At 34.0% G+C, this 27,668-nt stretch overlaps 1 protein-coding gene across 1 annotated transcript in view; it reads right to left on the bottom strand.

The window, feature by feature from the left end:
• DMD (dystrophin) overlaps positions 1 to 27,668 on the bottom strand; it is a 2,326,146-nt gene that overhangs the window by 1,292,724 nt on the left and 1,005,754 nt on the right. The window contains exons 38-41 of the mRNA XM_036270045.1: positions 23,297 to 23,419; positions 20,202 to 20,339; positions 17,336 to 17,488; positions 16,284 to 16,466 (exon numbers count right to left, since the gene is read on the bottom strand). Coding sequence (XP_036125938.1) covers positions 16,284 to 16,466; positions 17,336 to 17,488; positions 20,202 to 20,339; positions 23,297 to 23,419 — 597 coding nt within the window. The remainder of the gene's footprint in view (positions 1 to 16,283; positions 16,467 to 17,335; positions 17,489 to 20,201; positions 20,340 to 23,296; positions 23,420 to 27,668) is intronic.

Genomic DNA, 27,668 nt, shown 5'->3' with positions numbered 1-27,668 from the left:
AAAATAAAATTAACACATGAAAAAAATATCTCAGAAAAACATTCAAGCCAAAGCAGATATTTAGCTAAGGTTCGAACAATCAGTAACATGACAGATTTTATTTTTTTCAGTTTTGAAATAACCACTTAAATGCTTCCAATGCATTGTAAATAGTGTCTGTTAAGCTGAAAAGTGTTCCTATTTCTTTGTTCTGGCACATGTGGCCATCTTTATTTAAATGCTCTTACTTTGAAGAGCCACCCTGATTCCAAATAACATGATTTTGTTCATTATCCCAAATTCTATTTTCCTTTTAAATATTCACAAGTGTTTTACATGCCTGTAATAAAAAGAAGTTACAAAACAGAAATTCTAGAACTGTTGATAGATGGATATTCAACTACAAAAATTAACATCTTGATGAGCTTAGCCGGCATTTTTAAGGTAAAGTGTATATTTTACAAAGTAATCCTATGTATGCAAAGATTTATAACATTATTATACATATAAGTTTGTATATGTATATATTTATATGTATATGCATAGACACATAGCATAGATATGTAGATAGGTAGATGGATGGATAGATAGATAGATGATAGATGGATGGATAGATAGATAGATAGATAGATAGATAGATAGATAGATAAAAATAAGCTGGCAGCAGTATTTTATGATTTAGGAAGCTAATATGCTATATGTCATTATGTGTTAAACATGTACATTTAGTAGATAAGAGAGCAATGATTTTTAACAGAATTTTATTTGGGAATGAACTGTTAGAATAATTGGATTGTGTGCTAAGTATAAACCAAATCAAATAAATAGTAATAACCACAAATAACCTCCCCCTCTCTCTCATGTGTCCTGCCCTGGCCAACTGTATCACGAGGCCATGTGTTCCTATGTCCTCGTGCATAGGCCTTTTTTTGCCTCTCTCCCAGGCTAAGGCTATTATTTCCTGTTTCTGTCATGTATTTTTCCCCCTTTTCCTTTTGGCTTCTAATCCACTAGGGGCAGAAAAACAAAATAATTAAGTTTTTTAGAATTATCTCTGAAATCAAGAGTGAAATTTATTTTTAAATCTTCAACAAAGGACCTGAAGAGTCTTCCCCTTAAGAAATTGCAGCGCGCTTTGGGGTTTCATGAACTTTATCAAATCAATGTATGAATCCAGTGGCCTTTTGTTCCAACTCCTTTTCTGATTCTTGGCTGTGTTCCACATCATTTATAATGATGTCCATGAGACTGCTGAGTAAATGAGGTGCTACTCTGTGTATAGAAACTATTGTGTTTAATGTTATTTTTCTAAAATAATATATTTGCCAAGCTGTAACCTGTCAAAATATGACAGTCACTGAACAAAATCATTCTTTTTCTTACCAAAGATTATGCACAGTTCTTAGGGTTTGGTGAGTTTAAGGACACCTTTGGCTTAATGTGCTCCACTTTACAATCAAAACAGTTTCTCCTGAAATAGCTTGTTCTCTGCCAAGGCTCCAAAAAAAAGAATTATCATTGTATTTTCCCATGGCAAGAATTCTGATATAAAATTGCACTGTTCTGGCCAGCAAATTTTCAAGTTTTAACTCTAAGAAATCCTATTCAACAATCACTTCTATATTTGTTTTGTATCATATATTTTTAAAGGATAACTAACTGAGGCCTTAACATATCTTCTATTTCCAAAACCTCTTTGTAAAAGCAGCGACAAAATAAAAGAGTTTTGCCAAACGAAAAAAAAAATTTATTACTATCTCACTTCTCCAAACTTTTCAGAATGCTGATTTACTTTGTGTATCCAAACCATTATTTTTTAAGTATAAGAATGAACTAAAACCATGAGAGTGAAAGCACTTGGTAAATCGGAGAGCTAAGTTAGATATTCCATGTGGCCCTTTATTGGGAGATGAAGAATACAAGGAAAGCATACACATGGACAGCAATGCAGTGCATTTCTCCAATTTGGTATTTTCACGTTTTCAGTTTTCAATGTTGATAAAACACAGGAAAGGTAACACTTTTGGGTTAAAGGACACTAATTGGTTTTATGTTGGGGATTCTGAATAGCCCTACCCAAAGGATGCTATTATGGAGTCTCTAGGTCTCTAAAACAAACAAGAAAGAATTTAAATCTAGAGGATGAAAACATTTATAAACAAGCAAACACTGTTTTGTTACATTGATTACATGTGAGTAGATATATTGAAAATATATTATGCAGATGTTGTGATACTCTAATCCACTCTTTTTGCATATTTGTTCTTGTATTTGTTTCTCACATGTGACAAAAGAAATTCCAGAACTGTATTTCAGGAGATAATACTTGTGGGGCCAGTAGTCATTGTCTGGGAAGCCATAAAAATGGGAAGTAATTATGGTTTTTAGAGCTTTTCTTTCCCCATTCTCCAAATGTCAAGGAACCAATACAGAAACTTGGCAATAATGGTGTCCCTTCATGTGAGAAAGTTTCTCCAAATTGACAGTTCCCAGACTTTGCATTTCATAGCTCAATAAAATACTACCAAAAATGCCAGGGAACCTCACCAAATTCCAACCTTTATTTTTTTTTTTTCTGGTAAAGGACACTGTAACAAAATAATAGAACAGCAAGAAAGAAAGGCTATTTCATGCCCTCCCCCAATGGCAGAAAGTCATACTTTCAGGAGAAAAAATAATTATTCTATAAATTTAGCGCTATGAAAAGCACAACCTATTTCCTCATTTTTTTCCTTTTCCCGTGGATAAGTGAACACTTTTACAAACTGGTAGACTGGCATTAAGATATTACTTTTGGCCCAGCCGGTGTGGCTCAGTGGTTGAGCGTCGACCCATGCACTATGAGGTCACCAGTTCAATTCCAGGTCAGGACACATGCCCAGGTTGTGGGCCAAATCCCCAGTGGAGAGCATGTAGGAGGCGGCCAATCAATGTTCTCTCTCATTGATGTTTCTCTCTCTTTCTCCCTCTCCCTCTCTAAAATCAATAAAGAAAAAAAAATTTTTTAAAGACACCACTTTTGTAAGAATACAGAAGAAATAATTTTGAACTGTAGTGGATGCCACAGGAAGATGATATCTATCCATTCCTTCATTCATGTAAAATATTTTTAGTGAACATGTACTCTGTGTCAGAATCCATGTACTGGGAAGATACTAGTTAACACGACAAAGTCTCTGCCTTCGTTGAACGCACAGTCTAATGGTAGAAGACAGATTATGAACAAGTAAACAAATAAACATTACATTTTCAGATTGTGGTGAGTGCTATTAAGGGCAGTGATCTGGCTAGTGCTATAGAACCTGATGGAAGGGGTGAAGAAAATATTGTGGAATACATCAGACAGGATGTTGAAGGATGTATTTGTTCTAAATCCTGAAAGATGACAGGAGACCAGCAGGGAAGGGAATGGACCACAAAGAAAGTCCCAGGAAAAGGAAACCTTGTTGCAAAGATTGGGGTGAAAAACATTTTGGCAAGTTTGAGGGAGAGGCAGCCTTTGTGACAGTACATCAAAGAGGCTGTTTTGCACTAGATTCCTCAAAGTAATTTTCCACATAAAAAATAGCCAAGTGAGCCCAGCAAGTGTCTCTCAGCGGTTAAGCATCAATCCATGCATCAAGAGGTTGCTGGTTCGATTCCTGGTCAGGGCACATGCCCAGGTTGTGGGCCCGATCCTCAGTTTGGGGGCATGCAGGAGGCGGCCAGTCTATGTTCTCTCTCATGATGTTTCTATCTCTTTCTCCCTCTCCCTTCCTCTCTCTCTAAGATCAATAAAGAAAAATTAAAAATAAAATAGCCAAGTGTGTCTATGAGGCAAGAAACCCAAGTGTGGATGATATTATTCATAGGTTTCATGCAGATTTGTGATTGCCTAGATATTAATCAGTAGTAAATATGAACTTCATACAGCTCACAAAGGGAGCTATAACATTACAGATCACTGTATTTGTTAAATAATAAATAAATTAATTTACTCATATTCTGCTACCCAGACATTCTATTAGTTAAGAATTTATAAACCAGTATCAAAAACTATTTGCATAGATCTCCTGGAAACTTTCCCAGTTAATTTATCTTGGCAATAAATGCCCGTGAACTGCTATCCAGCTAACCGCTAATAATGCCTTTAAATTATGAATTAATCTAAGCATTTTAAAACTGTGTAAAGTGTTGGTTTTCATTTTATCCATGTACCTTTCATCCATGGGTTATCCTCCACTAAATAAAGCTTTCCTCTATATTACATGTATTAAAGTTGCCATTTAATTTTTTAAAAATTGCTGATGATTATAGCATATGGTCTTAAATTAGATAAAATTTTATTGCATTGGTACTTTCATTTAGTTCTCTACTAGATAGCTGTCTATTACTTATTGAGCACTATACTCAGAGATTAAATAATTAAAAGGGTGAAATTACAAAATTTTAAAACAAAATCAAGTGATATAATGAAGTGTCTGTGAACAAATGCATTCATATTATTAAAAAATATTAAAACTACATTTCAAACACATTTTAAAGTTTCAAAAGCCATTGGCTCATAAAGGAGGGCAGAAGAAATATCAGATAACTAAGCAGATTTGAAGATACTGTAACCCTTTTCTCTTTCATGAAAATCAAAGTTAGGAAGGCTACATACACTTGAATTAATTTTATTCATCTGTTCTAAGAATACGTTCCATACAATGAGAGTCTTAAGTAATCATTGAAGAATCAGAATGATTCACAGATGGTGGGAATGATTTAATTATTTTTAACCAGTTGTTTGGTATATGCTCAGAAGGATATTTCCAACCTCACTGCAGAAGCTCCCTTCCAGCTGGTGTTCCATATTTTGAAAGCAAATTTAGATTGGAGAAAATTACACTCTTTATTGTTGTGTTGCAAATGGAGGTCAAATTGCTTTGTATAAATTCTTGTACATTTTTCTTCCTCATTGTATGAGTTATATTTATCAAATATCACATCTTTTGTATGATTGCTATGGATTCACCAATGTTATTTTACGTTTTGTGTTGTCTGGCTCATAAGAGGCACTAGATAAATGTTTATTGAGTGAAAGAAATACCAATTCAATGTATCCAAAATAAAAACTTGAGTTTCTATATAGATTCCCAATAAGTGTATGGAATTCACTGAATCCGTATCATTATTAAGAGATTTTCATTAAAAAATAATTTAAAAAGGGAAGATCCTAATATAATAAAATAGTGACCCCATCACAACCAAAGAGACAAGATCAACAAATCCCTTTAATTTAATAATTGAAATTGTACCTTGGTGTTGGAATCCTTACCCTTAATTTTTATAGGTACTCAGGCAGGTTGCTGGACAAATTTTAGTCTGTTTAGGTTGCTATAAGGACTAGAGACACTCTTTGTAAAAATCCACTCATGCATACCTCACTGGCCTCACACAAAATGTTTAAACTCACAACAAAATAACTGATATTCGTAATTATTTCTGTTGGACTAAGATAAACTTTGCTTAATGTCTTTATTCGCAATGAGAAGCAAAAAACTGTTCCAAAAAAATTCTATCAAATATTATCATTTTTCAAGTATTTTCATTCCAAGGAAGAGAATATTAATTTCAGTGGAACAAGTTACTTTGTCTGATGCCAAAAATGATTTATATTTATTCTAATTGTACTAATACAATTACATAATAAAACTGCCCATATCAACAATGCACCAGACTCAATTTTATGTTTATGAAATATAAATAATATTTAATAAATTTACTTTTAGTATTTCCTGAACACTGCTAAATTTCCACTTGATAGCAAAATTTGATACGATATTACTATAAGAAAGGCAACATTATTTTATATCTATTTATATATTTGATACCAAATTGAATTGTGACTGTTTGTAGTCCTTCACTGTATCTTTAATTCAGGAGATGAACAACAACAGAGAAATATTTTCCTATCACAGTCATAACCTAACTATATAGTACCTGCCCATGTTAACATAAGCAGTGAATCAAGTTTAACATATTTATATTAATATTTTAATGTATTGGGCAGTTTACAGCCAGTCATTAAAGGTAGTATGTCTAAGGTGATATATCATATAAATCTTATTTATAAAATGGTGAATTTGTTTAAACTTACAAGAATATAAAATTATAATTACATCTTATTTCAGACACAGTAATGGCTTTGGACTGGAGAGATTCAGAAAAAAAACAAAGTCCTGTGTTAATATAGTAGCTTACTATCCTCTGCCAATTAAATTAATGTTGTTAAACCTCAGTCCCCTGTTTGAATATTTCATTTCAATCGTTTATATATTTTTCTCTCTCTACTTCAAAAATTTCAGACTCAATTTTTATCAGGATAAAATTACTTTAATATTGCCCTTGCCGGTTTGGCTCAGCGGTTGGAGCTTTGACCTGCAGTCCAGAGAGAACTGGGTTCGATTCCCGCTAAGGGCATGTACCGCAGTTGCAGTTTGTCCCCGGCCCTGGTTGGTCGTGCGGGTGGCAGCCACTCAATGTGTCCCTTTCACGTCGATGTTTCTCTCTCTCTCTTCCTTTCTCTCCCTCCTGCTCTATCTGAACAAAAAAATTGAAAAATGTCCTCAGGTGAAGATGAAAAAAAAAAGAACAACAAAAAATTACTCTAATATTAATAACATACACAGTGAATTTTGTGTGGTCTTCTTCTGAGCATTAAAAGGACCTCAAATGATTTTATTCATCATTGATTAACTAGTTCATTCATTCAACAAATATATATTGTGTACCTCCTACTTGTTAGTTTCTGAGGGCACAGCAGTGGGAAAAAAATGTATGAAAATTCATTTTTGGAGCTTTATCCTTGGGAATAAGATATATAATCAGATAAAGAGTGGAAATATTTATAACTTTCCTGGTAGTGTATTTTATGGAGAAAAATAAATGAGGAAGGGGAAGGGGTTGATACAATGTGTATGTGTGGAGAGAAGGAGGGGAGGGGAGGAGTGGGGAGGGGAGGGGAGGGGAGGGAAAGAGTTGAGTTTGAGATTCACTGAGAAGAACTCTTTTGAGGAAAGACTTGAAGGGGCCATGAAGACAACTGGAAGAGGAAGGACTCAGGCATAGGAAACACATGATGCAAAGAGGGCATGCCAAGCATGTTCAAGGAAAAGTGAAGAGGTCAATGAAGGTGGAGCAGAGTGAACCAGAGTTAAAGTATGAAGAAATAAGGCCAGAGAGATAATAAGGGCCAGACCATATATCCCTTGAAATACATGTAAGGATTTTGGACTTCACTTTAAAATAGATGAGAATCCATCAGTGTCTTGATCCAATAAAGACACACTGAGTTTATATTTGCAAATGATACCTTTGCTTATTGTTATGTTGAAAACACGTAAGGGAAAGCAAGGGGAGATTTTCACCAATAACTTTGAAAGGGGAGTTTTATCATTGTAGTTTAGGCAAGGAGAGGAGCCTGGTAATATAAATGTAATGGCCATGAGCTTATACCTGGTATTAAAGTCATAAGACTGGCCCAACCAGTGTGGCTCAGTGGTTGAGCATCATCCCAAGGACCAAGAGATCGTAGGTTTTATTCCCAGTCAGGGCACATGCCTGGGTTTCAGGCTTGATCCCCAGTAGAGGGTGTGCAGGAGGCAGCCGATCCATGTTTCTCTCTCATTGATGTTTCTCTCTCTCTCTCCCTCTCCCTTCCTCGTTCTTTCTGAAAATCAATAAAAACATATTTTAAAAAATAAAGTCATGTGACTGAATGAAAACAACGAGGCAGGAATTTTAGATAGAAAATGAAAAATGTCCAAGCATTGAGCACTAAGGCACTACAACCTTAGAGAAGAGAAGGCAGTACCAGCAATAGAGGTTGAGAAGAAACATGCAAAACGGCAGGAGGTAAATGAGGTGAGGAACTCCAAGGGACCTCTCTCTCTACTCTGTCATTGATGTCCAATGGTTTAGTTCTATTCGATTTTTAATACACAATTATCATTTTATATATAGCAAATATTTCCTTAGTCTTTTCCATTTGCTTTTTAAATTTTATTTGCTCATCATTTTCCCTTACTTGTTAAATCTTGCATCTGGGGTCATTCTGCTTAAAAACTACCCCTGAGGCGCATACACATCACGGATTATTACATAGGCTTTAACATGTTTACAGATTTTCTTTTCACGAACAGAGAAAAGACATATGATATAATGATTGATAACTGAATAAACACTAATAATGGCTAATTCTTAAAAAGCAAACAAACAAAAACCCTGAGGACTCTTTGCTGAAAATCTTCTGCTAGTAAACTCTCTCAGATTTGTCTATTCCAAGAGATATTTATTTCAATATCATTCTCGAAGATGTGTGTGTGTGTGCATGTGTGTGTGCATGTGTGTGTTCATAGAATAGAATATTACACAGCAATAATAAAGAATAAAATCTTTCCATTTGCAACAACATGGAGATATCTACAGGTGTTATGCTAAGTAAAATAAGTCAGTCAGAGAAAGACAAATGCCATATGGTTTCACTCACATGTGGAATCTAAAACAAACAAACAAAAACCGACTCATAGAAAAAGAGACCAAAAGGATGGATACCTAAAGCAAGGGAGTGGGGGATGGGTAAAAAGCGGAAGAGGAGGGGGAAAATAGTCAATAATATTGTGATACATTTACATGGTTTCATGTGATTACTAGAATTAATGGGGTGATCACACTGTAAGGTATAAAAATGTCAAATCACTATACTGTACACCTGAAACTAACATAACCAATATCTGTTTGTATACCAACTATACTTAAATTTTTAAAAAGAGAGTTTCTATGAGTATACCATTCTAGGTTCATAGGTGTTTTGTTTTTGTTTTTTTTTTCCATCCATTTTTTAAAACATTATTCTACCACTTTCTGGATTTTATCACTGCTCTAAAATCAGCTATAACTGTATGTGTCATTAATTTCAAAGTAATCTGTCTCTTTAGCTGAATGTACAATTTTCTCTTTGTATTTGGAATTCTCTATATTTCCTCTTCTCACACCCTTTCTTTTATATTTTCCATATTTTAGTCTCTATGCATTTTAGGTAACTTATTTTCTGTATCTTCCAATTTTCAAATTCTCATTTCTGTTATATCTAATCTGATTCTTCACTTGTCCACTGAATTGTTAATTTCAGTAATTACATTTCTCAGTTTCTAGAAGTTCCAGTTGATTCTTTTCAAAACGAACTTCTTGATCATTAATTTATATTGTCTCTTGTCCCTAATTCATACTTTTGATACAAATTTTTACTACTTTAAAAATATTAAATATATGGCCCAGCTGATGTGGCTCAGGGGTTGTGCATCAACCTGTGCACCAGGAGTTCCCCAGTTTGATTCCAGGTCAGGGCACATGCCTGGGTTGCAGGCTAGATCCCCAGTAGGGGGCGTGCAAGAGGCAGCCAATCAATAGAAACATTATCATCCATGTTTCCCTCTCTCCGTCTCCCTTCCTATCTCTGAAATCAATAAAAAACATATTTTAAAAATTAAAAACATATATAAAATATATCTATTTTACATTCTGTATCAGACTAATTCATTATTTTCTGTCTTTGAGAATTGGATTCTGCTGCTGCTTTCCTTACGTGAATTGCCACTTCAAGGCTAGACTCGTTCTTCTGTGGGAAGAACGTTTATCTGTGGGAATTCAAGTCTAGATTTCAGAGGTGTTAAACTAGCAAATATTTGTATTTACTTCTTTTAGATTCATATACTACCAATTCAGAAAAACTAAAAATTTTGGCATTTGGTTTGTCAGGACCCCTAGCAGTGTGAACTCTGGACACTAACATTTGTGCTTATTGTCCAGTGACCATAATCAAAACATTCTGGAACTTTTTAAGGCATTTTTGGTGGTTCATTCTCTCTCTTAGTTCTATAAGATAGGAGTAATTAACTTTATTCTGAGGCTCAATATTTAAAGTGCCCTGGGTAATGTGTGACCCAAGATATAAACCTTAGGTTTTCTTACTCAGAATATAAAAGTTATCATAAAATATCAAAGGTTTTCTAACCTGAATGGAATCCACTTTACAAATAGTGGCCCAGTCTTAGTTATCCGATAGTAATACAATTTTGGAGATTGTTGTTGATTAATTTATTATCAGAACTTTCAATTAAATAAGCCATTTCTGTTGACATATATATGTGCCCTGTTTAGTTTATAAGGTATGTATATATTTTCTATGTTTTGTAGATTTAATTTAATTCATCCTGGTTGAAATACCAATGCATTTATTCAATTTATGGGCTCATGTCTTCCTTAAGTTCTGGGAAATTTTCAGCCAGTATTCCTTAAATAGTGTCTCAAGTATTCTCTCGGTCCTCCACTTTTTAAATTACATTAGACATCAAGTTTCTTATTCTGTTCTCTCTTTTATATTTTCCATAGTTTTTATTTTATGTGGTGTATTCTGATGATTCCACCATAATAACTTCTAATTTTCTATTTTAATTATTTAATTAGGTATTTAATTCATATACTTAGTTTTTTAATTGAAATGACTAGGTTTTGATTTCTATAAGTTTTATTTGATTGTTTTCATCATAAATAACTGTGCATTTTCATGGTGTTTTATAAACTAATGTTTATTTTATACTTTTATAATTATTTTCAACATATTTACTTTAGAGTATCCAATCATTTTTCTATAACTGTATATTCACGAGTACTAATTCTCTTGATCATTGTTAGATGACTCTGTCACAATGTATTATTTATTTCTTCATGCGTGTTGTAATATTTTGTTGTGAACTAATTTTCAGTGTTTGTGTGTCTATGGAACGCTCCCAAGATTGATTTATCATATTATTCTGAGGGCAGACTCCAAGGATTTCACCAATCTGTGACCAATTTTATGTTAATTTCTCAGTTTAAGAGTACTGAGCCTTGTGGCGAGTGTAAAAATTCAGATCCCTTACATTCAGTTTTAATTTTTACATGAGATAGTTTTCTCCAGCCACAATCCCTGGCAGATAATTTGAGTCTGTGAGTAGGATTTCTCTATTCCCCCTCCACATTGTGAGGGAAGCATCTGAAGGTTCTGTTTTCAGAGGGTTTATTTTTTTTAATTAATTTCATTTTTAAAATTGAATTTATTGGGGTGACATTTCTTCCCAAACCCATAGAGGTTTCAAGTGTAGGATCCAACAGAACATCACCTGTGCACTGCATCTGGCACCCATCACCCCAGGCAGAGACTCTTTCTGTTCCCAGTTTCCTCCCCTTTGCCCACCGCCACCTCCCCCACCCGCCTTTCCCTCTGGCTCTTACCACACTGACATCTGTGTAGTGACATGGAAGGCCACTTATTTTCTACCAAAAAGTCTTTAAAACTTTCTCCTAACTATTAGGCCTTCAGTGCAGGTCCAGTATCATATGAGACAATATGTTCCTTTATCACAACTGAGGGAAGAGAGGTTCCATCATATATTTTGAGCTAAGCTGTGTGTTTAAAACTTTATAAAAATGACATTTTATTCAGAAGTCCCATACATTTCAAACCAGGGACAAGGGAATCAGTCTGTCATCTTCCTGGAAGTTGATTTGAGCTGAATATACCCTATTTACTAAACAACTGATTCTATTACACAACTAGAGACTAGAAAAAAAATGCTAGAGAAATGGCAATAAATATTATGATCACAAACAATCTAGACAAACAGAAAATCTTGACTTGTCTAGTTTCTTTCTTAATTCTTGTGATATGTTAATTACAAAATTGAAGCTGGGGGAAAAATTCTGTAAGCTGCTATCTCCTTAGTTCATTTTCTTCACCAACCATTATTAGTCTTTTATATTCATAATTCTGTTTACTAAAGAACATTCTCTCTCTAACGAAGAAAATTATTTATGCTCCCAAATTCTCCAAGGATCTTGCATTGGCAGCTAACAATCTCTATTGTTATTCCAAGGCAAAGATAAAAAAAATCTCGGTGGCAATTGTGGGGAAAAAAAATGTTTCCCCCTTATTTCAGTCTCAAAACTAATTGGTTACCATTATGTGGTAGGAGAAAATACACAGCAAAAAATGAGTGACAGGCTATCAAGCCTGGGTTTGGACATTATTTTGGCAGTAAGCTCTGTGATTACTTTTCTTGTACTCTCTGCTTCATTTTTAAAAATCCAAAATAACAAAAGCATAATGGTACAGTGATGCTTTTCTCCATTTTTTTCTGAAGAACACTTGTTCTTCACAACCACTCAAATAGGAATCCTATCACGAAACTGAAATGAAATTTTCCCTTTTGTACTGCAACTATCCAGATGTGAAAGTCTACAGAATCTGTTCCCCTTGTGGAGATTCATAATCACATTTGCATATCAAAAGCCCTGACAATTTCTAGAATAAGGAGACTTTGCTTAATCCAGTGTTTCTCAAACTTATTTGGACACTTGATATGTGTTTCTTTCTTTTGAATAATTCCCACAGTATTTTGGGAAGCACTGAGATTAAGTTTGGTATCTTCCATACATTACATGTGTCCTTGAGCATATCTCTTTAACTTAATGTACTTTTCCTTACTATAAAATGGCAATAAAAATATTACTTATTTGCAGGGGTTATCAGTAGGATCAAACTAGACATATATGACAGAACTTTGTACATATAAAGTTCTATTCGAATTCAAATAATTTTTAAAAGGTAGTGGGAAAAGGTTTATACTATAATAAAAGTGTTACAAAATTATTCACTTGGAGACTAATTTATATAATACATTTCTTGTGGCATTTAAAGGGAATCTACTGGCCCTGGCTGGGTAGCTCAGTGAGTTAGAGTGCCATCCAGATATGTCAAAGTTGCAGGTTCCATTCCTGGTCAGGGCACATACAAGAATCAACCAACGAATACATCAATAAGTAGAACAAATCTCTCTCTCTCTCTCTCTCTCTCTCTCTCTCTCTTGCTCTCATTCTCCCTTCCCCCCCCCTCTCTCAAATCAACCAATCAATAAAAATAAAAAAGCGAATCTACTAAGAAAATAAATTTTCTTTCAATTTTTCAAGAACTTGCCTATTTAGGAAATGTATACTTTTAATGTTGATAAAATACTTTATTCTAATTTACTCTCACGTAGTAAAAGCTATCCTTTGCAATACATTACAGTAACCTACATCACATTCACCCTTCACCACCCCCATGTTAGGTTCAAGAACGTTTTGTCTTTTCTCAGTATACACACTTCCAAAACTAACTCCAATAAAACCTGCTGTTCTGAACAATTGTCTTGAACCCCTCTTGGCATGTATAATTATAAGGAGTATAAAATTATTTCTAAAAGAGAAAAAACACCTATTCTGTATTAGCTATCTAGATTATACATCAAAGTTCTACTAAATGTTCATTGTTCCTAAATGGCAGGATGGCTAAGTTCAGTTCTAACACCTCTGTAAAAATCTAGGTAAGAAATATTGCATGAAGGAACAACATGCACAAAGGTCCTGAGATGGCAATGATCTTGGTGTGTTCAAGTAGAGGAGAACCTTTTATGCCTCTATGACAGGAGAATGGCAGAAAGGGAGATAAAGTCAGAGTAATAGGAGTGATAGGCAGGACTCCAATTAGGTAGAAGCTCAACAGATTTTGGTTTAGGACCTCTGCCTTCACCAGGGAGAATGTAGGTGGGAAAAGACTGAAAGCAAGAATTAGAGGCTGCTAAAGTCACTGAGAGATGATCATCCTGTAGTCAAGGGTTACAATGCAGATACTGAGGAGTGGTCTGATTAAAGATGCACTTTGCAGGCAGAGGCACAGGATTTGAAATGAATTGCATGGATAATGTAAGAGAAAAGAGGAATCATGGATGATATCTAGGTGTTTGACGGAAATGAAAGAGCAACTTATACTCAAAGAGCTCGGTAGAAGACAATTATGTAAGGGAGGAAATCAATTATTCTTGACTTGGCTGTGTTATGTTTGAAATACTTGTTAGGCATCCAAAATAAGAAGTTGAATAAGAATTGTTGGATATAAAATGTTGAATGTCAGCATTCTTTACTTGGAATTTGAAACCATAGGATATCCAGGGCAAGTTGAATTGTATATAGAAAAGGGACATTTCTTTTCCTTCTTCTGAGATTTTTTTGTTTTTGTTTCTTTAAAATTTGCATTGAATTTATTGGGGTGACATTGGTTAATAAAATCACACTGGTTTCAGGTGTGTAATTCTATTATACATCATTTATATATTGTATTGTATGTTTACCACCCCACCCAAAGTCAAGTCTCCTTCCATCACCATTTAGCCCCCCTTTACCTTCTTCTACTTCCCCCACCCCTTCCCTCTGGTAATCACCATACTGTTGTCTGTGTTTATGAGTTGTTTTATGATTTTTTTTTTTTGCTTAGATAGCACTGACATGGACATAGTTCCCAAAGTGCACTAATTTTATACTACTAAACCTATATCTCTGAGTCTTTATCTCTGAAATAGAAAAAAAATTCCTCATTTTAAACTCAGCTATCAAATATTAAGCATTTTACTGTCTTGCTTACAATTTTGAATTGGCACTACTAACATATGAAAGACTGAAAATCAACAAGTCCAATAAAGCCTAAAGTTTAGAGCTAGAGGAAAGAAAAAGACATTTAAGAGAAAGATGAGAAAAACAGAGAAGGGGAATGCAGAAGGAGGTAGGGAATTTTGAAGTTATGTCTACCTGTGCTACATTGGGGCCACTGTAGGATCATTACAAATGTAACTTTAATTAAGCTCTTTATGAGTACTGCAAATGGCCTCATCGTAGAATAACTGAGAAAGATGACTCTAACCAGTGGACACGTGAAGTCAGTTTTTTAATATACATTAGTAATTGGTGAAATACAGTGGAATATAAAGATAAGTCTTAGATATATCATCCATCTGTCATCTTTTAGATCTAATTAAAATCTAAAGTCAAATAAAATTGTAATATCAAATGGATCATTCTTCATACATATTGTTATTGCTTTCATTACCATAGAAAATCAAGATTTAACATAAAATATTTTTGCCACCCCTGGGACCTTCTGAATTTTAAATCTTTCAGATGTAAAACCAAAAAGAAATGGTTTGTGGGAAAAACATATCTTATTTTACTATAGGTTATTTTAAAATTTGTATACAGGTTTACATATCCTTACTTTATTTCACCAAACATTATATTGTTATATTTTAAAAATATTGTTGAGAGTCTATTATGTGTGAATTAAATAATGACATTTTAAGTGGGTTTTATGGAGATTTTTGTTCCTGGGTCTATTTACCTTCAAAGTGTTAATAACTTACCTTTACCAGGTTGTAAAAAAAAATGTAATCCTGCATATAGAGTGTCTCAATATTTGGGGGACATTAGAATGGAGAAATTAGTATTCAGATAAGTTAAAACAAAGGATTCAACCTAACATTATTATAAAGCCTTATTTTCCAGGCTCTGACACCCTGGTTTTGTGAGGAACACTCTCCTAGCTAGCCTAACTACAGAGTAGTGATCAGTCCTCTTTACAATTTCTCAGAATAGAACCACAACATGTATGTGTTAGACAATCCCTGTGATTTATATACCCTATTTCAAATAAAGAGCTAGGAAGACGAAGTCTCCGGTTATCAATCGCCTTTCTAAAGAGAGAATCACAAATTTTCCAGCCAGTTGTTTGAAAGAAGAGCAGTTGTTCCTTTTTCTTTGGTTTGAGATATTTCTGTAGTCACAGTACTTAATATTTTTTCAATCTGCTATCAATTATTAACCATCTTACTAGGCATCCATTTCTTCTAATAAACCTTTTAACCGATTAAGTAGATAAGGCAGGTATGAGGGCTAAACTATTATTTTTTTTAAGTCAATGATATAAGGGCTTATACAAGATGATATAAGATGATTCACAAAGGGTTTGTTATTTACTATACATTAAGAAAGTAAAAGTAGCATGAGATGATCTCAGGAAAGCAATTGTTTTGATTAGATGCTGAAATAAAGTAAATGTATGATAAATTGACAAATTCACATTGCCAATGTTATGAAAAATGATGCAGCAAAAAAGATGTATTTTTCCATTTTGATAAGCAGGCTCCTCCCTAAGATCTGTTAATTCATTGTATTTTTAATCTGAAAAAGTAACCACTAGTGTTGCAGAAGCCCAAAGTGAGGGGAAACTACTCACTTTCAGAATGCATATTAGAACTTTGAAATTGCACCCAGATTTTGTGATTTTGTTTTGTTTTTTAGTTTTGCTTTGTTAGTAGGCCTCTGTTATTAGAGTAGTAGTTGCAAACACATACGTGGGTTTGCCAGTAACAACTCACAATTTGTGCAAAGTTGAGTCTTCGAAACTGAGCAAATTTGCTCTCAATTTCCCTCCAGCGATTGCTGAGCTGGATCTGAGTTGGCTCCACTGCCATTGCGGCCCCATCCTTAGACAAGCCCTCAGCTTGCCTACGCACTGCGTTCAGCTCCTCTTTCTTCTTCTGCAACTCACGATCAATTTCCTATTGAGCAAAACCAATACAGGGCCCAGGGCAGTTAGCTAGCCACATCAACCAACCTGCAAGCAGCACATACTTCTCTCAGAAATGTCATCGGCTGTTGTCAATTTATTGTCATTTGTCATAATTTACAAGTATGGAATCCATCACTGTCCTCTTCACTCAAGAATCCAAATATTATTTCAGTTAGCCTTTGGATGCTCAGTTTCAGATATTTTATTTAAGAAAATGTTTGAATTGATCTAACATTTTTCTTTCTTCTCCATCCCTCTGATGTTGTGGGGGGGGGGGTGACCCAATTTGGAGTAATTATGTCTTATTAGGGACCATCCATATAGAATATAATTTAGAGGGTAAACGAATCAATTTTTATTTCCTTTTTATCAAGTTTTGAGGAACTCAACAGAGAGTGAAGCAAAATAAAAAGTGTAAAATAATAACAGAAAAAACATCTTCAGACAATATGCAAATAAATCTAGAGAGATTTGACAATGATGTGTGAAGATGCTCTGATGAAATGAATGTGCTAACATGAGCAAGAAGCCGTCCATATACCGATAAGTCATTTGTTCATCTGGAACAAAGATACACAAAGTCAATTACAATTTTACCAGAAAACACATGACAATTCTTAATTCATTTTTACATTGTCTAAAAATAAGACAGTTTATTCATTCAACATCATGTCAGTTGGAAAACACTTAATACAATACATTTACTCAAACAAAATACAGTACAAGGAAATACATCAAATCAGAAAGAATGCTAGTAAACAACCACATCAACATTTTAAATATGATCCACACAGTTTAAGGTAAAGAAATAAAATGGTAGCAATAAAATCTAGGATTGACATTCTAAAACAACATTACCTTTATTTTCCTTTCATCTCTCGGTTCAGGTAGACTGGCTAATTTTTTTTCAATGTCATCCAAGCATTTCAGGAGATCATCAGCCTGCCTCTTGTACTGATACCACTGATGAGAAATTTCTAGAGCCTTTTTTCTTCTTTGAGACCTCAAATCCTGTTCATGGTGCAGATATTATTGAAATATCAATATATATGTATAGTACACTTCTTGCTGTAGTTATTTTTTAAAAACTTGAGTCCCTCATCTTGTACAATTTTGGTTAAATTTCCATTAAAATGCTAAACATACAAACAGATGATCAAATTATGTATGTATGTGGCAGGGCCCATGAAGCTAAGAAACCTGAACAACCAACTTAAAGTATTTTCTCTTGGCATCATTAAACCTGTTTGAAATTCTGTTATATTTAGTTCATTTAATGAGTTAACTAAATTATCATGTAGTCTATTTGAAGTAGTTTAATATGAATACAGTTGAGCTAGCTAGATACTTGTACAAATTTAAGTTTGTATTTGACTTTTAAAATATGTTAAAATTTCTAAAATGTGTATCTTACACCCTGGGTTCACACACCAAATTTTGAAGTTTATGTAACTAAGGAACTACATTCATGGTTTTAGATATTCCTGTAAAAAAGTTTTATGGCCATTCATATTTTATGATTAGAAATATAACATCATCTTACTAATCAGATAAGTTGTTTCAAGCGATATATGTAGAAGTGTGGAAATGGTATTCCTGTGAGTGTACATGAAAAAGACAATTTAAATGTTATAAAAATGCTTTTTCTTTCAAGGTTTGTATGGCCAACTTTATCTGACTATATCAAATCATGCTCCAAATGCAAAACAATGCATTCTTTTAAAAAGCAAAGGGGTAGTGCATAGTTTCCAATCAACCTGATGAGCTAAATAAGGGCAACTGATTTAATAAATAATGGGGGGGCTTAATCATCTTGCTCTGTACAAGCAAGCACCCCCAATGTCTTCCCTGATTAGTAGGATTTATTGAAATGCCATTTTATGGTAACACAGGGGAACATAAGAGAACGAAACACAGCTCTCATTTCTGCAGAGCAGTGCGATTAGGGTTCCATGTACAGATTTAACTGGAACAAAAGAAAATAATGAGTATCTAAGAACTGCTGAAGTATTCATTGCATTAGAAAGATTTCACTTTCTTTGAAATATTTCAGAAGGGCTAGAATTAGAGCCACTGGGCAGGTTAATAGAGTTACTGAACTGGGTGGTGTAGATTAGTTTGGCAAGTGGAGTAGATTTTCCCCCATTGCTTCTAGCAATCTTTGCAATAATAATCTAGATTTGATTCTCCATTTTGTTTAAAACTGGGGATGTCAAATTTACTGCAGTTTACATTTTAGTTGAACTTCTAAACCCTTCGTGGAAGTAATCAATGCCTGGGATGAGACAAGTGGAATGCTGCTTTTTTCAAAGGTACCAAGCTACAGCCACGTGAATTAGAGTTGAACAGTGCCTATTCGTGACTCATATCTTTGCCAAGAGAAAGGGCTTGTGCTCATAAAACCTGCAACTCCTTTTATTTTGTAAGCACAAGGTGATGTGTACTGTGTAAAGATATTCAGAGACACTATATAGATTTCTTTACAAGTATGCCAGATAAACATTAAACACTGCTGTTCCGTAGGACGCCCATCATATGATCAGTGTAGATGCTTCTGAAAGCTTGGTCACAGTGGGAAGCGTGTGAATTACAACAGATTTCTGGTTTTCTGAGCACACTGTGGCTTGCTCTTGCATTCCCTCCAGAAACAGACCTTTTATATTTACTCTATTTATTAGCGGTTACCTTCAGTCAATTAGACTTTCCTTGTGGACTACTTTCAGGCACAATGTTGTGTAATTACTTTCTCAGCAGTGTTTATTTGGTTGTCTGGCTATATGGGAAAAAGGTTTTCTATTCTTATTTGCACATAGAAAGCAGACTCCATCCACTTACTAGTTGGATCCACCTATATAGCTCCACGGCTCCACGAGAGTGATTTACAATGAGAAGTTGGGCTATTAACAGTGTTAGAAAATCAGCCATGCATGCAAATAGTGAACATTGCAAAGCACATAAAAAAAAGAGTTATTTCACAAAACTCCTCATATGTCCAGTCTCAGCTCAAGAACTTCCCAGATATTACTAAAAAAACCACACCAATACTGTATTCTGTCCTTCCCGCACAAATCCACAAGAATTGCATGGATACTTGAAGCAATACACTATCATTGGTTGGAATGAGAGCACCATTTCTTCTTCAAGAACATTAAAATTATCTTTGAGGATTCCTATATAAATAAAATTAGACTCTTGCAGATGCTTAGTTAGTTGCAAAGAGTGACACTCTTGAAGGGAAAATGAGATTTATTTTTTTAAAAATCAAGTAGAATCCCAGGCCTTATTAAACAAATATTAAGTCACCAAAATAATTAGACCTACTCTAAATAAAATCACTAAAATACAGGAATTGGAAAGCCCAAAAATACAGATTGGCTATTTTGGCGGTTAAGCAGGTTTTTCAAGACAGATGTAAAAATAACTTATAAAAATAAACTATAGTAGAAAATGAAATGTATAAATGCTATACATGGTGCAATTTCGTATCTTTTGATTTCTACTCGGCAAAGTGTCTAAGCAAAAAAACTCAAAATGTTTAAGCAACACATCTTTCAAAATCAAAGACACCACTCAAAAATGTTAAATAAAGCACACACAGTGAACAGAAAAAAAAAATGTATTTCTGGTGAGATTCTTAAGCATATTTTATTTATGCACAATATATTTCACCCTACATATGAAAAGAAACCACAGGCAAGGTATATTATAATTGTAGCTCTGATACCTTTAGAGCATTATGTTTTGTCTGTAACAGCTGCTGTTTTATCTTTATTTCCTCTCGCTTTCTCTCATCTGTGATTCTTTGTTGTAAGTTGTCTCCTCTTTGCAACAATTCTTTTACAGTACCCTCATTGTCTTCACTCTGATTAAAAACAACAAGTACAGTCTTCATTCTGGTTTTTTAAAAGCTGTACATCGTTAACAGAGATAATAAAACATGTTATTTAAACACACCAAAAAAAAAAAAATCCAAATTGAGACTTTCAGGGAGTGTTATTATGGGATACTGTGCTCATAATTTTTATTTTTAAGTTGTACTTTAACTTTTAAAAGAAGTAAGTGTCCTCTGGTCTAGTTCAAAAGTACACACTTGATAAGGGGCATGTATATGTAGGCAGAGGGGGGAGTAAGGGACTTGATCATTTCAGACAAATCCTGAATTGCTGTGAAAGCATTCTTTTGGCTTTGACTTTTCAGTATATATATATTTTTCAGTATATTTTTAGAAATTTAAAAAGTTTGGAGAAGTGCATTGGCTGGTTTTGCTCAGTGGTTAAAGCATTGGCCCATGGACCAAAGAGTCTTGGGTTCGAATTCGGTCAACGGCACATACTGGTTGAGGTTCGGTCCCAGCGGTAGTTGGGGTTGTGCGGGAGGCAACCAGTCCATGTGGCTCTCTCATGCTGATGTTTCTGTTTCTCTCTCTCTCTCTCTCCCCCCCTCATTCCCTCCCTCCCTACCACTGTATCTGAAAATAAATGGAAAAAAAGTATCCTTGGGTGAGGATAAAAAAAAAAAAATTGGAGAAGTAAACGAAACTTGTCAGGTATAACGTTAATGAATCCATATAGGAATATGGATGTGTGATTGTGAGATGGTAACAAATGTTAACATTTCAACACACTCACTTTTAAGTAAAAATATTCTGTTTTAAATGTAGTCTAATTTCGAATAATCTCTATTAGAGACTAATCTAAATGCCCAAATTTATGACAAGTGTTAGGGCATTAGTGAAAAATAATGTGTTAAACTGCTGTCAAATATTATAAAACATTTCTAATAATATGTCATATGTGCATATTTTAAAATAAATACAATCAAATAAGTATTAAAATACAGATCAGAAAAAATGGCTTTAAACATTTTTGATATATGTTTTGCTTTTTTAGACTCCAAAAAAATATTTTTATTTTATGTCCTTGGAATTAAAGTTACTTGAATAAGTACTGGTCTAATATACTAGCATATGTAACCATGTAATTTTTCATGTCTACTTTCTTATCTTCCAATTCAATATATGAAAACTTTCTCTCAAGGAGGTTTACCCTGCAATGATAATCTGATGAGCTAAGAATAACAAATATTAAACACTTTTTTAAAAGTCACACATATATGTGTATATAACTATCCATGGTATTTGATGTCACACTTTCAAATCTATACTGCATATTTAAACTTCTACACTCAGCTGAGTAACTGTTCTTCTTTTAGAATAAATGGAATTTTTATCTGAGAGTTGTCAATTACTAGTATATTGAAATAATAGTATTACAGGGGTGGGCAAAAGTAGGTTTATAGTTCTGCATACACAAAACACACAGTTTATTCTTGTATTATTATTTATTATTGTATTCGTTCCCATACAAACAACCGTAAACCTACTTTTGACCACCCCTGTATATTTATAGCATGCAAAAGATCTTATTTTAATATGTCTTTAAAAGCCTGCAACATTTCCTAGGGCTGAGGACAAAAAAAATAAACAACCAATAAAAAAAAACACTCCACTCCTGTCTCTGTGCCAGAGGATGGCTATTGGGCAGGGGCGGTGATCAGCCCAAGAGGTAAGCAGCACTCTGTCACCTCGGTACCCTTGGGTTTCTTCTTTGACATGAAGAAGAGAGAGTTGTAACTCAGCATCTTGGAAAGCCTCTTCTTGTCTTTCTTTCCATGAGCTGAGTTGGCAGCAAGTGGGAACAAAAACTGGTGGAAATAGTTCTCCTATCGCTTCGCATGCCTGTTATTTAAAATGGATATATTGTCTTTGGATGTCATTTTCGAGCATTGTCTGAAAAGTCTCTAGCATCAATACATATCAGAAATCTCTAGCATAATATATGTAACAGCTAAGAATGTCATATAGGTGATGGCCGTGAAAGAAGGAAAAGGAAACTGTGAAAAGAAGGTGGAGGGGGGAAGTCAGTGCAAAGGGGATGTGACACAGAAATATTCAAGCCAGAGAGAAATATAAAAATAATTTGGAAATTAATCAGGATTGAATAAGGATGTTACCAGTTTGGGAGTAGCCCACATGGTTACTTTTTTTTTTTTTACACCCATGAAATAAGCAGCATAAATTTATATGTATTTTAGACACACTGTACTATTTATTCAACTTTTTGATAAAACCGCTTGCGGTAAACTTGAATCAACGATGTTTATATTGTATGGAATTGCCCTTTGTCTGAAATAAATGTTCTATTACCAAAAACATGACTGCCACAAAATATCAGCCATCAATGATAGCTGAGTTTCCTATTAAATTTCCACGTTATTTTCTGATTTGACTCTTTTTTTCCCCATTACACTGTATCATCTGAGTTTGAAAAGACTACAGGTCAGAGCAAAATTGCTGAGCTATTTATTAGAACCTGTTACTGCTCCTATATGGCCATTCTATTGTATTTTGGCATTCATAATAAATGCTTGCCCAGCCGGTGTGGCTCAGTGGATTGAACATTATCCCATAGACTGAGAGGTCCTGGTTCGATTCCAGGTCAGGGCACATACCTGGGTTGCGGGCTCGATCCCCAGTAAGGGGTGTGCAGGAGGCAGCCAATTGATGTTTCTCACATCAATGTTTCTCTCCCTTCCTCTCTCTCTAAAAAAAAAAAAAAAAAAAAAAAAAAAAAAAAAAAAAAAAAAACATAATAAAAGCTCAACAAGAGTACTTTGCATTTGTAATAAATCCTTGGAATCACAAAATGTGCAAGGTAGGGCCTGATAATTTAGTTCGTGGCTTGAGTTATGTAATTTCTTTCCAAATATGTATTCATTTTCACTCCTAGTTCATTCACACTTTTATCATAACCAATTTACCATATCTTTATTGAAGTCTTCCTCTTTCAGATTCACCCCCTGCTGAATTTCAGCCTCCAGTGGTTCAAGCAATTTTTGTATATCTGAGTTAAACTGCTCCAATTCCTTCAAAGGAATGGAGGCCTAAAAAAAAAAGATAGTGCTAATTTAAATTAAAATTACTTTTTATTAGAAACATAAACCAAAAAAAATACATTTGTTTAACCTCCTGTTGCTAAAATAATGACATGCATTATGTTTCCATATTTTACTATGTGAAAGTCTTGAAATGCACTGGGAAAGTACCTGAGGATGCAAATAAAGACAAACATTTAACATTATAAGAGCTGAACACACATGCAAGACAATGCAATTCATCATTCTGTTTTTTCAACAAAAGTCAATTTCCATATATTTGACTGGGCTAATTTTTAATATTCTCAAGTTGAATTTGATCCTATTTTAAATATCCTGATATAAATATCATTTGGGCAAATATGTCTTATCAGAAATTGCCTCATTCATCAAATAACAGTTACCTCAGGTGGAAATGCAGAATTGTCCCCTTATCCTCGGAAAAAGTACATGACAATCTGCTCAGATATTTCAAATGACATTTTTAGCATGGAGAAATTGACAGGCATGTTCTCATAAGACAAACAATGTCATTAGCTTGCCTTAGAAATGCTTTCTTTGATAGCACAACACATTCAAATGAATGAAACCAGAATAGTTCACGTAAAAAGATCTGAATTACATGTTTTGCAACCTTCCAAACATCACAGTTCCTTCAATTTTGAAATTCATAAGGAGCATGGCCGCAATCAACTTTAAAATACCTTGGTTTTCTAAAGAAACCACTTGAAGAAGACAAATGATAATGTATTGAGAATCAAATGTATACTCAAAATAGTAGGCAATATTTAATTAAGAGAGTTCAAACAGTTCATAAACTATTCTATTGGTCTTTACTCTGAGCTCAATTTCTTTGCATTAAAACACTAGAAAATATTTTCTACTTGATAGCTTTTGAAAACTCATAGATGACATACAGAAATCTTATTTTCTAATAGAACCAATCATGCTCCATTTGTAAAGCCAATTCAGGAACAACTCCCAGTGTCTTAAGCTAGTATGCCTGCATTCATCAAGTTTAGTCCCCACCTACTCTTCCCCATCACATTCCCAGTCATAGCTTTTCTTTATTAAATAGAAGGCATCTCCTAGAGGACAATAAGGATAAGGGTTCAGGGCAAAAACGAATATCTGAAGGTATTTAGTTACTAATGGAAAAGTGAATAATCACATGCTATTTACCAAGACATGATTGTCACATGCAGTATGAATAAACTATTTCCTTCTAGGCACTTCCCCACATGCCAGAAAGAATTTATGGGCTCTTTTTTCAAGTGACTGATTTTCAGTACTAGTCTTTAAATCCTAATGATCATTTATAATTTGCAAAATCATATTAAGTTCTTGAATGAGTACAAAATAGTATTTTGAATATGCTTAAAGGATTCTTCATTGTCCATATAATTGATGTACTTCTAAATTAAAAAATCAGATCTTGTTCAAAGTATTATAAAAGTAAAAAAAACGAACAGTTTTTTAGAATAACTACACAAAATTAATGTGGTGGTATTTTATGTTGTTGAATTGCTAGTCACGTTGCTAATATCTAATAAGAGCAACTGCACTGTTCTACACAGTTTTGTGATGATTTGATGATACATAATGTTTAAAATAATTTTATTGACTACTTGGATGTCAAGATAACATGGATTCATTTGGTTCTTTTTTTTTGTTTTACTCCTATACCTGCTTCCTCTTAGCTCATCCTCTCTCCAGATACTCAAATATGGTGGTTTCAAAGGCTCAAAACGTGGGCCTCCATACCTCTTTCTCAATTATCCTTCCCCAATAAATGGTATGATCTTCTAAAATTCAACCATAACTTTAATAATATCTCCCAAATATTCATCTTTAGCTGTGACCTCACTTTTGAATTCCAATCTAAATTCTCCAACAGTCAGCTGAGTTCTCACTTGAAAGTCAAAATGTCTATGAGCTCATTATCATTCTGCAAACTGCTTGCAACACCAATTTCCCATGTTCTGTTAATAGATGACCATTTTTTCTCAGTCACTTAGGCTTAAAACGTGCATTGTATTATGTTTCAACACTTTACCCTAATGTCCAATAAATATCAAATAATTGTCAATTCATTCACGATCATCCACTTGCTTTCTATTCCCAGAGATACCATCTCTCTTCTCATACGGGAGCTAAGGCAATAACATCCTTACAGGGATAAAATTTCCTTCCCACCAGTTGTGCCCTGTGTACTGAGATTAGGTCAGTATACTTCCAAAACATGCCTTTTGTTACGTTACCTCTCTGCTCAAATAGTGCAAGCAGAATGAAGTCCAAAATCCAGCATGATAGTCAAGACTTCCCCTAACCTTCCTAACCTCTTATGAGGACTCCTAATGTTGACCTTTCTTACAAGTCTATTGGAGAGCTCCTGTCATCCTCCCTCAAGGTCCTCAGGATGTTTCTAATATTATCTGGCGAAGAGTCTAAGCTCCTAAATGAGAATGCTCAGATTGAATTTGAGTTCCAACACTTACTAGCTGAGGGAACCAGGACAAGTTATCTGTCCTCTTTGAGCCTCAGTTTCCTTATTTGAAATATAAGAAAAAGAAGAATATCTACCTCATAGGCTTGTTATGAGGATCCAATATTTTAAAATGTTGTCTAATATATCATAAATGCGCAATAAATACTGGTTATTATTTTCTCTCAACATCTATGCATCCATCTGATATATAATAAATGCTCAATAAATATTGGCCCTTATTGTTTCCTTTCAAAATCAGACTCATCCATTGGCTCAGTTCAAGACTTCCTTTTTTGAAAACATACTGTTTATAAAGGATACAATAAATGCGCATTGACATGGTGTTTTTATTTTACCAAGACGTTTGACAAGCTCATGAAATTCTAATGGCGAAAATGGAGAAATTAACACTCCAGTTTGGTAAAGTTGTGTCATTCTGAACAACAAAAATTGTTGATTAATTAATCTGCATCAACATAGAGGGTGGTCTCAAAGAGCCTGCCATCGGGCTTTGCATTTGTTCTGTCCTGTACAGTGTTTTAACCATGTATTATTTAGAGACACAAAAAGCATGCTAAAAAATAACCCCACAAAGTTATAAGAATAATTCCATGAACACCCCATGAAGATGAGGAGTCTGTCTTATTTAACTGAGAATCATCCCTGGTACATACTATACACTCATAAATGAATATTTTTAAGTATACTTGGTATGCCATAGTATACAATTATATCAGTTTCAGGTGTATAATATAGCAATTTCCTGAAAAACTAAGTGAATAAAAATAAACATTTCAAGGATCTCTTGAATGATCTAGAATTTGAAATAGCAGAATTGACATTCTATAAAATTGAAAAGACCTGAATGATAAGCACTTCATGTGTGGATGTATATTAATTTCTGGCCAAATGCTAGGAACAACATGACACCAGCTGGCACAAAATTAATATAAGAGGCTATAAACAGATTTTAGGAAACACTACTACAAAATGAATAACTAATTATTCAAGCAAGATCATGTAAACTTAGATTTCATTAGGAGTATGCTTAGAGTCCAGATTTCCTGATCAAAGCCTACTCTGCATTTGTTAAAAAGGTCACTATGCATATTAGGGATTTGAATTAATCTCTGTGGTTCCAAAGTGAACAACCAGAATCAATCAATAGAAATTAATTGGTGCCTGAAATTTTGTTTACTAGAAGGAAAAGTTGATTAATGTTGCAAATGTTTTTTTTCTTTTCTTTTTAAAAGCACTATTTTTAAAGTAGTGAGTTTCTCACTGCTGAAAGTATACAATTAGAGGCAGAATGATGATGCGTCAGGGTACATGTTAGAAACGAGAACTTTTCACATAAATACTTCCCTGAAGTTTTATTAAATTACAGGAAATTCTTTCCTCTGAATTCAAAGGATTTTGTTCATCTGTAGCAGTGCAGCTGAACAGAAATATAATGCGAGCCATACATGTCATGTAAAATGTTCTCTTTTCCACAGTAAAGAATAAAAATATGAAATTTCATTATAATAATATATTTTACTTAACCAATGTGCCCAATTATATAAACCTATAATCAATATAAATCAATAAAATATTTTGCATTTACGTTTTCATATTAAGATTTCAAAACCCACTAAGTGTTTAATACTTACAGCACATCTTAATTTCAGTAGTCACCTTTTTAATACTCAATAGCCCTATGTGGTTCATAGCTACCTTACGAGGCAGTACAGACTGTCAGTAGCTATTATCACCATGACTTTGAAAAGC

This window comes from Molossus molossus, unplaced genomic scaffold (genome assembly GCF_014108415.1).
Source record: "Molossus molossus isolate mMolMol1 unplaced genomic scaffold, mMolMol1.p scaffold_m16_p_2, whole genome shotgun sequence".
Lineage (NCBI taxonomy): Eukaryota > Metazoa > Chordata > Mammalia > Chiroptera > Molossidae > Molossus > Molossus molossus.
This window is presented reverse-complemented; position numbering and strand designations above follow the sequence as displayed.